Consider the following 15,115-nt stretch of genomic DNA (forward strand, 5'->3'; position numbering starts at 1 on the left):
TTTGTCTTTCCTAAGACAGCGTTTTAGGAAAATGATTATCTGGAAGAGAGGTAGGCCTTAGTTGACAAATGAAGCCTATGATAACCCAGATAGAGAAAGCAAACATTTGCCTACAAGAACTAGCTCTTAGAAAAGTCTACTGGTAGAGTTTTTGTTTTTTCCAAACTTACAAGTAGAGAATGAAGACAGTCATGATTCAATGACTTACTCATATTTAGATTTTTAGGTAGCTTCCTTCCTTTTCTTTTTTCTCAACTCCACCTTGAAACAATGATTAATAATATCTATCCTATGACCTGAAAGAATATGCAGTGGCTAACTTAAATTCATTCAGCACAAGGACGTTCCAGCCCCATAAATATTAAAATTTTAAAGAGAAATCTATATGCATAACCCCAGTTATTTATGGCCGGTGATATTTTGCTTGCTTATTTTCTACGTTATCCAATTTGGTCTTTTTTTTTTTTTTTTTTTTTTTTTTTTTTTTGTGGTACCTGCGATTGAACTCAGGACCCTGTGCTTGCCAGGCAAGCACTTATTTTACTGAGCTATCTCCCCGGCCCTCCAGTCTGGCCTTAAACATTCAAATTCAAGTAATCTTTCTGCTCAGCCGCCTTAGTATCTGGAACTACAGGCATGGGCCACCTCACCCAGCTGGGCCATGGTGTTTTATGCTTATTATATCTTTCCTTTTATCCTTACTTACAGATTCTCCATTAGCCTGTAGTGTTGGGATAGTGATTAATTTTTTCTTTCTAGTAAGGACTAGTGACTTGATTTCCTTCTTAAAACCTTGTGGGAATAGGCAGCCTTCTCAACCAGCAGCATGTGAGAGCAATCATTTCCCTATACCCTTGTTAACATGAGTCTTTCCAGTGCTTTAGCAGTCTGATGGTATGCCATTACTCTAATATAAAAGGTTCTGTTCTTATATATGCTTTAGTCATTTGTTTATTTTTTATACTCTATCAGTTTCTTTGCTTGGTTTTTGAGTTTTTTTAGTCACATATATTATAGATATTGTTTCCTATGCTCTTTAGTCAAACAGGAATTTTCTAAATAATCATACCTGATTTTTTTTTGTTGTTGTTTTCACTTCTAATTGGATTTTGTGCCTTAATTTAGAGAGGCCTTCTCTATCTTAAAATTGTATACAGCTTTTCCTGTATTTTCTTTAAATTCTTTTTTAGTTTAAGAGACTATTTAGTCCTTTAATACATTTGTAGTTACTTTTATGTAAACTATAAACTATAACCTTTTCCCCCACATGAGTATAATTCCAATATCATTTGTTGACTAGTATGTCATTTTCCTATTGATTTTAAATTTTTCTTTATTATGTTTTTAATTATCCTGTTTAGAGGCCTGTGTTTTTTGTGGCTTTCTATCATTCTGTTGATTGATTTATTCTTACACTGTCGTCATATTGTTATATATTATATCTATTAGGGGAATTTTTTCTTTTTTCCAAATATTTTCTATTTTACCTTGTGTGCTTATTTACTTTTCCAGAATATTTCAGTTATTAAACCTTATTTTACTGCTATTTTAGATGATTCTTTATACCTTTGGTTTTATTTTTATATGTAGTTTATTCATTCAATAATCTTTATCTTGTTTTCTCCCTCATATTTCAGAGTCCTGTGTATGGAAACTCACATGAGACAGTTCAGTCTAGAAGGGTAGTAATTTCGCATAATATGGATAAAGCTCTGAAAGAAGGTAAGGATTAAATGAGAGCATATAATTACTGGGTAAAGCAGTTTGTTATCCCCTAGGAGGAAAATAATGATCTCTAGTAAATTTATTTATTCTTTGTATAGCAGTAGGAATGTTTTTCTTCATGAGCTTATATTTGATGCTTAAATACATTCTTGTTTTGGTTAAGTAGAATTTCAGCTTTTATAAAATAGGCATTTCCAGGTCATACAAAGCTAGCCTGGCAATTGGAACTTCTAACATATGAAACACAGATGTGCTTCTCTGTTCCTGATATAAAAACAAGTGTCACTCAGGGGATGTAGTTCAGTGGCACAGCACCTGCCTGGAAAGTGTAAGGCCCTTAGTTTGATTTCCAGTACCAAAACTTAAAAATAAAAAATAAAAGCAAGTATCAAGTAATATCTTCTAGCTGTAACCTAGAGAAGGTATGTTAAATTAAGGTTTAAAAAGATTTTTTAAAACACTGATAATATATTGTACAGAGAAAAGAGTTTTTCAGGTGAAAACTTGTTAGATGAACACTAAGAAAGAATGGAGTGATACGTAAGCAAGTATATTTTACTTATCATTACTTGCTATGGACTCATAGAATTTTAAACTTTGCACACTACAATTAAACTTTAAAAATACTTGTTAGTAAAGTACAAAGACTTTTCTAAAACTGACTTAAAATTTGACTTATTATTTATAACCTCAAAATCAGTTTTAGAGTATTAATAGTTCTTTTCAAGAAAAATTTACATACTTTGAGAAAGGCACAGATTCTAAGTTTGTAATTTGGTAATGTTCATAGACATATATAACTAAGCCATCCTAGTCATATAAAGGATCTTTCTGCTGTCCTGGAAAACTTGCATTATGCTCCCGTATGACCAAAACTCACTTTCCATTTTTGGAATTTGATCACCATATATTAATTCTATGTGTTCATAGAAGTCATGGAAATGTCATCATACAATGTATAGTGTTTTATGCCCATTTTCTTTCAGTATAATGTTTTCCAGATTTATTGCTATTGTGTTTGTCAGTTTATTCTTTATTGCTGGATTGTATTGCATATGCTGATATGGCTTATCGCAATCTACTCATCCTTTCTCATATTGGACATTGGGTGTTCTAAATTTTGGAAATTTAGTGAACAAAATGGCCAGAAATATTTCTGTGGATGTATTTTTTTGTTTTGTTTTGTTTTGTTTTGTTTTTTTACTTGATAAATACTTAGGAGAAGCAATTCTGGTATGTGCTGAGCCATCTCAATATATGGAATACAATCTAGACATAATTTAAGACACATCAGAATTAGTATACGATAGTTTTAATATTTAAATTTGTAAGAAGATGCCAGTTTTCCAAAGTGATTATGTATTTTTAGACTGTCATTAACAGTGTATGAAAAAACTCAGTTATTTTCTGTTACCACCAGTTCCTGCTGTTGTCACCCTATTTTAATCATTTTGATGAATCAAATAGTATTTTATTGTGGACTTAAATTGTATAGTCCTATAAAATATGATGTTGAATACCTTTTTGTGTGTTGTTGACATATTGTTGACATTTTTATATTTTTATGTCTATGTCTTTTAAACTTATAATTTATTTGTAGCTAAAAATATTCTGGATTATTATCTTTTATTATATAGAGGTACAGTGAATATTTTTCTCCTATTAATTGTGCTGTATTTTCTCTCTCTCTCTCTCTCTCTCTCTCTGTCTCTCTTTCTCCTTCTCTCTTTTAAATATATTTGGTACAGGGTCTCACTACGCAGATCAGACTCATAGTGGTCCTCCTGTTTTCAGCCTCCCTGGTACTGGGATTACAGGTGTGCACCACCACGCCCAGTCTCTGTGGCTGGCTCAGTGTGCCGAGGAGCAGGGCTGGCGCAGCATGTGGTGCCATGGATCAAATCCAATCCCTGTGCTTGCTCAAGCAGGTGCTTAGTACGCTGAGCTATCTCACTAGCTCCTCTTTATTGTGTTTTTACATAGAATGTAAAATTTTAATGAACTCCAATATATTTACCCCCTTTTCACTCTGTTCTTTTTTTTTTTTTTTTTTTTTGGCGGAACTGGGGATTGAACTCGGGCCCTTGCACTTGCCAGAGAAGCGCTTATTCCACTGAGGAATCTCCCCAGCCCCTTTCACTCTGTTCTTTAGGATAATTTTTATTTATCTGCTTTCGTGTTTATTGACCCTGATTTTTTTTTTTAGTCATCTCTAATCTGTAGTTAAATGCATCTAGTGAATTTTAAAGGTTTTTTTGGTACTTCTCATACCTAGAAATTCTATTTGGTTCTTTGTCTTCCTCTTTTTTTTCTTCAGTTTTTGCTTCACAGCTGGGATTTTCTGTCACTTGTTATAACCATTTTAATCTTTTATAATAGCTCTTTTAAAGTTCTTGTATGGTAATTCTACCATCTAGGCATCTTGATTTCTATTCATTGATTTATTTCTTGACTGTCACTTTTTTGGTTTCTTCACATATGTAGTTATTTTGATTCTAATTGAATGATATGAATGTTACTTTTTAGACATTCTAGATTCTGTTACTCTCCATTGTTTGTTTTAGTGTGTAGTTTAATTACAGACTGATCACCTTGCAGATCATTGGTTTCATAGACTGGTTTTACTTGGATTATATTCTTAGTTTAAGGTGAACCCCTCATACCTGGAAGCCAGTAGCCAGATTTAATGTCAGACAGCAGTAGAGGTATCTACTCAGCTATTTCACTTGTCTAGCTGTTAGTTTGCTCTGGTCTTATAGTTTTAACCCCACACATATGTAACTCAGAGTTATCAGTGGGTTTGAGGATTTGTACTTACATATTGTGGCCCTATCCTTTTTGGTATTCTCTATCTTTATTTCCAGCAGCTGTGGTAGCATCTACATCTGTCTTCTGATTATTTTAAGTAGCAGTAATTTTAAAAACATAGACCTGTTTGAGTTCAAACTGGTTTGTGCTTCTAGAACTTTGTTGCCTGCAAGGAAAAGTTGTAGAACTGTGTCTCACCTAGTATCATTCTCTCCTTTCAAAGGTACATTGCTTTCTGATGTTGGCCAACTTTTGATTGCTCTTTAGAGTCTTTAAATTAAATCTTTAACCCCCCCACCACCTTCCCTGGCATTGCTAGTTGTTTTCTGTAGGAAGGTAAGTGTGATATCCCTGAAACTACTGTACTATCTCTGAAACTGAAATTCTCTTAAGTAAAAAATTTAATTATTCAATTTTATTTTATTTTTTTCTTTTAAGAGGCTAGTAATATTCCATTATAAGTGTAATACATTAAAAGCATGTACCACATCTTGTGTATCCATTTGTCCCTTGATGGACGCTTGAGTCACTTTCATGTTTTAGCTATTGTGAATGATATTTATGTGGCATAGTGTCTTTATGTTTTGAAGACTTAGATATTTTCTTCATATTTGGATATAGCCTTTTCTTGAATGGGTTAATTTTTTTTCCATAATTTTATTGAGAAACAAATAGCAATGAGACAGTTTCAAACCAAATTGGTAGGACAGTTTCAATAATTAACACATTGCATACATTCTTCCTAGTGGTTAATTGCTGTACAAGATGTGGACATGATATCCTATTTACAAACACCATTGGAACAAATCCCTCTATTCATTAAGAGAATGTAACTATATATCTATCCTAACCACTTTGAATACACAGATACAAAATTGACATTCATCTGTATCCCCTTTTTTTGTTCCATTATTTGAATATTATAGATGTGTTAACTCAGCAAAATATTCTAAAAGAGTCCAGTAGCCCATAATCGTATTGGGTCTTCCGCTTGACTGGAAATGTCAGAAATTGTTGACCTGAGTCCCCTGCAGCTTAACATAACAGCATGGCTTTACTTCTTATATTTTGTTTTTATACTTTTCTGCTGGATGGTTAAGACCAAGGTAAAGCAGGACTTATGCACAAGAGTTGTAGCTTTTGGGTCTGATAAGGTCAGTGAAATCCCTTCAGGATTTATCCTGAGATCCTGTACCTCAGATTGTAGAACCTTTGTCAGTGTCAGCCATGTTGATGAGTCACGGCCATTGCTTGGCCTGGATGGGTTAATTTTTTAAAATGTATTTAGTACAGGGCTTAAAGGGCCTCACTACACAGATCAGACTTGTAGTGGTCCTTACCGTTTATAGCCTCCCCAACCCTGGAATTACAGGTATGCACCATCATGCCTAGTTTTAGTGGCTGGCATGGCATGCCCCATGTTCTGGGGCTGGCACAGCATGTGGTACCGGGGATCAAACCCAGTTCCTTGTGCTTGCTGGGCAGGCACTTAAACTGTTGAGCTATCTCCCTCGCTCTTTAAATCTTGATTGAAATTCAAGAAGAAAGAAGTAATGATTAAAAACAATATAAAACAAATAATAAATTTGAGCTCTATGTGGAACAGTAAGAATTACTACAAATTCTGGAAGTCATATGGCACAGTTGGAAAAGAAGATCAAAGCATATTAGTTATGTTTTGTTAGCTAATATATATAAAACTATTTTAGAGGTTCTGATTTGTATTAATGAACTATTATACATGTGTATTTGAGAAAACAGTTACCATTCTAGCTGGGTGTGGTGGTGCACACCTGTAATCCTAGCTCTTAGGCTGAGGCATGACTGCCAAAAGTTTGAGGCCAGCTTGAACTTACATAGTGAGTTCGAGCCCAGTCTGAAATATATAGGGCCAGGGAGATGGCTCAGTGGAATAAGTGCTTCCCTGGCAAGCGCAAGGACCTGAGTTCAATCCCCAGTTCTGCAAAAAAAAAAAAAAAAAAAAAAAGAAAAAAAAGAAATAGGCTGAAATATATAGGGAGACCTTGTGTCAAAGAATACCCCAAAGAAGTAAAAATAAAATGCTACCATTCTATACCAAGTACTCTTAAAAGCTACGTTTCCTAGAAAGCAGATGGAAGACAGGCTGAAAAAAAAAATTGAACCTCTAGAAATCTTTTTTTTTTTTTCTCCCCCTGTGGAACTGGGGATTGAATTTAGGCCCTTTCGCTTTCCAGGCAAGCACTTATTCTAAAATTTTTTTTGATTTACTACTAAATCTCATTAGACCTATTATTTGCGTTTTGCTAGGCTTACGCTGATTTCTCTGTGATGTGGGTCAGGTGATTTAATTATGGTCCATAATTATTGAGGACTTACTATTTGCTGAGTAGTTTCCTAAATGATAAATTGAAAGTTCTTGAGTCAAATAAGTAATTCTTTCTAGGATTTTTTTTTTTTTTTTTTTTTGGTCTTCTCTAAGGCATTGGGATGACCTCAAACTTTACTTTGTTAGACACTGTTTGAATGTCTTAGAAGTACCATTACCTTTATTTTTTTGTGATAGTCTTCACAAGTGCAATTAATGTTTTATGCACATATGAAAGTGAATATATGGGTATTGGTTTTGATTGACTCAGTGCTTTTCTGTTTGTTTTTGCTGTGTGGAGGATGTGAGCTAGGGCTTACATATGCTAGGCAAATAGTCTGCTGCTGAACTTAAACCCCTAGCCCATTAATGCTTTTCTGAAAATCAATGGTAAATGTGCCTGTAAGTAAATTGTCTAGGATATATGAAGGGATATAAGTTGTACCTGATCTCATGGTAATAGTGCTTTTAGTTTTTTTGGAGCAGGACTTGGATAAAGTGAAACTGATGTAATTTTCTTTTTACTAGGCTCCTCCTGTGGCTATTTCAGAGGACACTAGGGGATCTGAGGATTAGATGGTGACACACAGGAAAAAAGGCAATGACTTCTTTTACTCCCATATGTCCAACTCGTCTAAATCATGACTTTTTACCCAATGGCTTCATATGCTCTTTTTGTTGAAAGAATAAATAGATGAATCAGTAACAAACTAATAACCCCAACTCTTCCCAAGAGATGACTTCCTGTTGGATTTTCAAACTTTGGACAGAACTTCGGGGTATAGCTCAGTAATAGGACATATGTTTAGCACATGGTAGGATCTGGATTCAATCTCCAGCACTAAGATAAAGAAAAAAATTATACAAACCATAAAGGATCATCTAAATGAACAATGAAATTATTGTCCTTTATCATTAGATAGTTACTGATTGAAAGAGAAATGTTTTTTTTTTTCCCTAGGACACTCAAGCCATGGACATTTATGATCTGTGAGGTAGAGACCTCATGGACAGAGCCAGTAATATCTCTGAAGTGCTCAAGGAAAAGGCAAGCATAGGAAAAATGGCTCCCTTGGAGCTCTCTTTCTTTTGCTATTTACTTCACTTGAGTCACTTCCTTGTTCTGAAAATTGATAGGTAGAGGTTACCTAATGTCAAATTCTCTAGACTGATGTACTAAGTGGCTTTTAAACTTTGTCTCCTCACCACAGATTTTCTCTACTTTGTTACCTTAATTCTTTTCAGATTAACCTGAGTAAAATTCCAATCATATCATTCCATTCTTTGTAATCTCCAGTGGACCCCTTTAATGTTCTTGTTTATTTGATGGCCCTAGGCATTAACCCCCAAATATTTGTTTTTTTTTTTAATTTTATTTATTTATTTATATGCGTGTGTGTGGGGGGGGGGCAGCTCAGCCCACCAGGGGGCGGGGCTGGCTGGCATGTGGTGCTGGGGGATTGAACCGCGGTCCCTTGCTTTGCATAGCTTAGCTTGTTCTAAGTAGGTGCTTTAGACCACTGAGCCATCTCACCAGCCCATTAACCCCTAAATATTTGTTGACTGTTTCTTTGTCTTTAAGAATAAGACTCTCCATTTGGCAGTAAAGATTAATAGTATTTTATTTCATTGTGGTTAGGCATTTTTTTATTTGCTAATAAAGACCATAAAGTCTGTCATCTTGAATTGACTCATAGAGTATGTTTGCAAATATTTTATTCATATGATACTTTTGTAAATGAATTTACATGGTGATATATATTTAGAAGATGACTTTGTACTTTTTAATGTCTAGTTTCATGCCTAGCTATAATACTGTGAAAAGGGTGCTGATGTGCTATTACTGAAGATATATCCATGAGTAACATGTATCTTTATTGTGGAGCACAAATTTTTGCCAGTATTTTTATCAATTAATAACCAAAATGTGTTACCAGAGAAGTAGAGTATTAGCATGTGCTTAACAAATGTAATCGAGCATTATGTGGGTGATACATCCTTTACAGTAAGCCTTTAACATGCTGAGCAAGATCTTTAAGGATATTAAGTCTTTTATAATAGTTCTTAATTTTATATTATAATTTGAAATTACATTTTAATGAAAAGGAAAGTGCTTCTATTTTCCAAATGTCTTGGGCTGCAGTTTATTGACTACTTGTTAAAAATTCTGTGGCATGCCAACCTTTAATAATAGATCAAGGGAGAAAGAATTACAAATAGACAAACAGAATTTTGTTGCCAGAAGTTTCCTTCTTGTTTTTGCTGCATTGAGACTAAAGAAGACTGTAAAGCCCTTGTGGACAAGAACCTTGGAAGGTCATGTCCTCTATCCCACTATCTGAGGAAGTAATTTTTTCTATTTCATCTTAATTTGTCTACTAAATATCCGGCTTTGTAAAGAGTTTATGATGGAATGGTCACCATGTTAATGTGGCCATTTCTTAAATAAGTCTCATGTTTTTCTTTAGTTCTTCCTATTGATCTGGGGAAAGAACTTTCTCATGACTTTTATCTGTTGGTCCTTTCTGTGTTTTCTAGAGCAGTTGTACAAAGCATGTTTTGTATGTTTTGTCATATAATCTAGGGCAGGAAATGTGTGTCAGGCTTTTCATGCTTTACTCACATAACTTACTTTGTTTTATTTATGCTCTTAATGGAGTGTTTGAGTGGTAGGTAGGAGAGTTGACTCAGCCACCTCTTTGAGCACGTTATTTAACTTTGAGTCTAAATTTCCTGAAGGAATAATATCCCCTTACTGTGTAAAAACCATGGCTTATTTGTTTGTTGCCGGTAAATGAGATTTTACGTTTAGCTCATTTGTGGTTTTGCCATAATTTTCTGTATTGGGATCAGACACTTTCTGCTTTCTTCTTGATGAAGTAGTCCAGTCAGGGGTGAGATAGGGCTACTTTTTGCAGAAATCTAGAAAACAGCTGTTTTTTCAAATTACTCTTTGGAATTTAGAATAAAATGACTTAACTTTAGGTGATGATTTATTGTTGTTGTTTTACTTGTCATATTCACTGGTTAGGAATGTGTAATTGATTCTACCCTATGTACTAGTTCTGTGTAAATTTATTTAATGAATGGTTAAAGACTGAGGTAGTAGTGGGTTTTTTTTTGTTGTTGTTGTTTTTTGTCTTTGAAGTTATTCTCAGCTAGAAGGCACAATTACCTTAGATACCTTATAACTGAAGTCCATGGTCACTTTGAGAGTTTATATAAACCTTTGTGTATATGTGTATGAACAAAATTGTTTTATTTTAAAGAGGAAAAAATAAAAATAACAAAATAGTTTCAAAAGACGCTAGTAGGAAAGTAATAATAATTAATATATTACATGTTTTTGTATTCAAACTAGTTGTTTAGAGTACAAGATATAGTCATGAACAGAGTTTTTGATGCTCTATGTGTGTTTCTGAGCAGTGAAATTAAGTTACACCTTACTTAGGACTAAATAGATTTGGAAGAAATATACTTCAACCAAGGCTGAAATTCATGCCTCATTGGAGAATGCATGGTCTTGCCCCATGGTGGTTGAGAAGTTTGGGGTAATATCACAGCTAGGGGAAAAATGGGTTGCCATGCACGGTGAAGACACAGTGGTACCTTAGTTCACAAACTCAAGTCTCTTTATGATTTTTATGGCAAATTGAACTGGATGGGAATTCAGTCAAATTTCCTCATAAGGTCAACACTGTAGCCATTGAATTTGTTTTATTTTATTTTGGATTTTTTTTTTTTTTTTTTTTTTTTTTTTGTGGAACTGGGGATTGAACTCAGGCCCTTGTACTTGCCGGGGAAGCACTTATTCCACTGAGCCATCTCCCCGGCTCAGTAGCTATTGAATTTGATTTTTTTTTCAATTTTTTAATTATTTAATTTTTTGCAGTATCTGCAATTGAACTCAGGACTTTGTACTTGCCAGGCAGGCATGTATACCACTGAGCTATATTCCCTAGCCCTTTGATTTGGTTCTTATCTAACTTGATTTGCAATCAAAATCGTAGAAATAATCAAACTTGTCAACTGAGGTACCACTGTATACTTTACAAAAAATTAAGTAGATTGGATTTAAGATCAAATATTTGGAACTTAGATTATATAATAAAATGTGGGACTTGTGGTCAGACATTCTAGTTAGAGGAGAATTTTTCATTTTAAAAGATTTGGGAAAGATTCTTTTTCTCTTGAGTTACGTGTTTTATTCCATTATATTTTAAAAATGAATATTAAAAAGTCAGCATCAAGTTTCCAGTTAAAAAGGCTGTCATGGTGTGTGTTTCTTTCATCTGGACTTACTCATTGCTTGATTTTTTTTGCTGCAGTGTTTGACTACAGTTACAGAGATTACATTCTCTCCTGGTATGGAAATCTCAGCAGAGATGATGGACAGCTTTACCATCTGCTCTTGGAAGACTTTTGGGAAATTGTCAAGCAGCTGCACCACAGAATGAGTCATGTGGATGTGGTTAAAGTTGTCTGCAATGAGGTTGTAAGGGCTTTGCTCACTCATTTCTGTGACCTGAAAGCTGCTAACCCCAGGTAACTATTATAACACAAGTAGCTCTCTCTCCTCTTCACTTTAAAAGTTTTCTTTTTGACTAAAGGATCAAAGGCAAGATAGTATTGTCGAGATAGCTCAGCCAACTAAGTGCCTGCTTATGCAAGCACAGGGATTAGAGTTTGATCCCTGGTACCACATGCTGTGTTGGCCCCACCTCTGGGTGCGCTGAGTCAGTCACCAAGACTGGGTGTGGTGGTCCATGCCTATAATCCCAGCGTAGGGGAGGCTGAAAACAGGAGGATCAATGAGTCTGAGCTGTATAGTGAGACCCAAATACATTAAAAAAAAAAAAAAGATATTCTGCTTTTTGTTCACATTTGACTTGAAAATACAAACATTTGGGGGCAGAGTAGTTAGTGTTGCGATACAGTGGATTTTTTAAAAATAAATTTCTGATAGCCACTTTAAAAATATACTTAATTTAATAAACAACTTTTGACAGTGTGATGAATTTTACCAAGACAGTGCCATGAAGAACTTGTTAGAATTTTGTTAGAGATTGTAAAGTTCAGAATAGTGTTTTGTAATATAATGGTGCCAATGAATTTACAAATTTCGGAAAAATTAAGTTTTATATTTCTTTTGTGAATTCTATGCTAAGAGCTCAATTGCTTTAGAATGTCCTTAAAATTAATTTTTAAGGAAATTTAACATTGGAGCATATGGTCTCTAATGAGAGAATTTGTTTCATTGTAAAAATTGCTAAAGTGTAGGCTTATTAGATCTTTGCATCAGTACATCAAAAAGGTCTCTTTGTTTCTGTTGGGTGAGAAACTACCTTTGGAAGAATACTTCAATAAGGGCATTTCTCTGCTCATAACAAATGCTTGTTCTTTTAGTTTTCCAGTAGGATTTTGTTTTTCTTATATTTTACTCTTGAATTCAAGTGAAGGAATAGCATAGTACTTATAACTTGTACATAAAAAGTAGTTTTATTGAAACAAGTAGCCTACTGTCTGTTTGGATATGTACTTGACATAGAGGTGGGACCATCTCTTATTAATAAAGCCTATTCTCACTTTTAGCAAAGAGATGAAGTATTTATACCATGTACTAATGGGGTACACCAGCATTGACATTCTATTGTGCTGATAACCCATTTTCTCTTTTAAGAAGTTCTGTTGTATAACATCATTAGAAAATAGTCCCTAGTTTTGCTCTTGCATGGGAGTTTGTTGCTAAATGTGGTTGGAGCAGACCGCCATTCTGTTCTATTGCCACTATTGTGAGGTGTTTTGTTGCCCAAAATCTACTGGCCTAAGGTTGGTGAAGCCAAAACCCAGAGCCATTACATGCCCATTGTTTTCCAGCTTGCTGCCCTCCTAGGTACTGCAAACTTTGCTTTATACTGACACATAGTGAGAAATACATTTTATTTTATTTTATTTTTTAAAATGCATTGCTTTTTTTTATTATTATTTATTCATTTGTTCATTTATTTATTTATTTTGTGTGTTTGTGGCCTGCTCAGCCTACCAGGGGGCGGGGCTGGCTGGCATGTGGTGCTGGGGGATTGAACCGCGGTCCCTGTGCTTTGCTTTGCTTAGCTTAGCTTAGCTTGTTCTAAGTAGGTGCTTTAGACCACTGAGCCATCTCCCCAACTCCGAGAAATACATTTTAAATTGTGGCACACTTTCATAAAGCTATTCTGTTGGGGCTGGCGAGATAGCTCAGCGGACTAAAGCACCTGCTTAGGCCAATGCAGGGACTGTGGGTTAAAACCCCCAGCACCACATGCTGTGCCAGCCCTGCCTCCAGGGCAGGCTGAGCCAGCCACAGAGTCCAGACATAGTGGCTCACACCTGTAATTCCAGCGCTCCAGAGGCTGAAAACAGAAGGATCACTATGAGTCTGAGCTGTGTAGTGAGACCCTGTAACAATCAAATACATTAAATAATAAAGCTGTACCATTAATGTCCTGTGATAAATTGGATATTTTTTTTTCTGTAATATGTTTTAAATGGTTTTGTAAACCATTTTAATGTGTTGCTTCTTGTTGTGACCCATCAGGTGCAAGTACTATATTACTATAGAGCAGTAGTTCTCAGATATATTGGTCTGAGCATTCTTCTCCAATCTTAAAAGCTACTTAGAACTTAGAGCTTTCATTTATATGAGTCATATCTAGTGGCTGACTGTACACATCTCTTCCCAGTGCCAAATTCAGTGAAATCATATTGCTAGCTTGGAGCTGCCATTGAACTGTAGATGGGCAGATATTTTCAGTTGACATCTTTTTTCATAGAGAGCCAGTCAGTAAACATTTACTCGCAGCATTTGTCACATTTAATCAATATTTACCATACTAGGTATTAAAACAAAAGTTTTCCAAGTACAAGAGTACAGAGTACATTTTCCGTTTTCTGTCAGTGGTAATGTCATCACACGTTGTGTAGCCTCTGGAAAATTCCCACTATACTTTTGAGAATGCAAGCAAAAAGGTCTAATAACAATATTTATATGACTGTAAAGATAGTTTTGACCTCACAGACCTGCTGAAATACTGTGGGAACATATTATAGGTCTAGACCACTCTTTGAAAACTGTTGCTTATAAGAAAGTAACTTTCAATAAGCTGTGAAGATGTGAATTAATAAGAAAAGTGAGAGAAATCTCCCTAGACTTCAGTAGCTTCTGCTTCTCCTTTTGAAGTGTTCGCTAGTGTCGTGGAGCACCTGCTAATTTGCTGTGGTGTTCTCTGGTTAGTGTTTTATGGTTCTCCCCAACAGATACCATCAAAAACTTGTTTGAATTCAACAGATACTCATTTTAAATTATTTAAAAGGGCTGGCTGTGGTGTACTCTTACAATCACAGCACTCTGAGGCTGAGGCAGTTTGAGCCCAGCCTGGACAATTTATTGATTTAGTGAGATTTTGTCTCAAAAGATAAAAAAGGGTGCGAGATTATGCAAAGACTGGATTGAATCCTCAGTACTACGAGAAAAGTTTTAAAATTTGATCCAGGAGAGCATGGTATTTAGGAGAAGGGCAGATGCTTGGAGAAATCTGGTGTTTTTATAATCATCCAATTTCAGAATGAGAATATATCTTGAGAAATCACAGCTTTTGAGGACAGTATCAAGATCGTTACAAATAAGAAAGGCATCAGAATAAAAGAGGGAACTGATTCCATATTAGAAGCTCCATCTCTTTGGGCTTCTTATTTTCTTATGCCAGGGATAGATTTTACTGTGAACTATGCTATTCTAGTTTATGATAAAAGAATAAGAATGTCTCACTTACTCATTTCTCCTTGCTGGGACAAATACTCGACACCAAAAATGAAGGAAAGAAAAGTGTATTTAGCTCACAGTTACTGGAGGTTTCAGTCCATACTCAGCTGGCTCCAAGGCAGACTGGCACATGGCAGAGAACAACCTTTTATGGTGGCGGAAGACAGCAAAACAGCAAGAGCCAAAGGGAAGAGTAACAGCAACAATGGCAACAGAGAGGAAGTCTGTCTCCCTTAAGTTGCATTCAGGCTGTATGCCCCAGGCTGGGTGTAGTACTCACACCCATAATCCCAGCTTTGATCATAAATTCATGTGAAATTCTAGAAGTTCCCAGCCTATGACTGCATGAGGCTTTGGGGGGACAACTAGACACAAACCATAACAAAGAATAAAGACGAAAAAAAGAACTCTAGGGGGCCTGCCCCTTAGCTCAG

General features: G+C 35.3%; 1 protein-coding gene across 1 annotated transcript in view; it reads left to right on the forward strand.

Moving 5' to 3' along the window:
• Window positions 1-15,115, forward strand: part of Snx25 (sorting nexin 25) — a 154,398-nt gene that overhangs the window by 24,117 nt on the left and 115,166 nt on the right. Inside the window, exons 2-3 of the mRNA XM_004639785.2 lie at window positions 1,638-1,722; window positions 11,209-11,425. Coding sequence (XP_004639842.2) covers window positions 1,638-1,722; window positions 11,209-11,425 — 302 coding nt within the window. The remainder of the gene's footprint in view (window positions 1-1,637; window positions 1,723-11,208; window positions 11,426-15,115) is intronic.

Source organism: Octodon degus, unplaced genomic scaffold (assembly GCF_000260255.1).
Source record: "Octodon degus isolate 3935 unplaced genomic scaffold, OctDeg1.0 scaffold00114, whole genome shotgun sequence".
Classification (NCBI taxonomy): Eukaryota; Metazoa; Chordata; class Mammalia; order Rodentia; family Octodontidae; genus Octodon; species Octodon degus.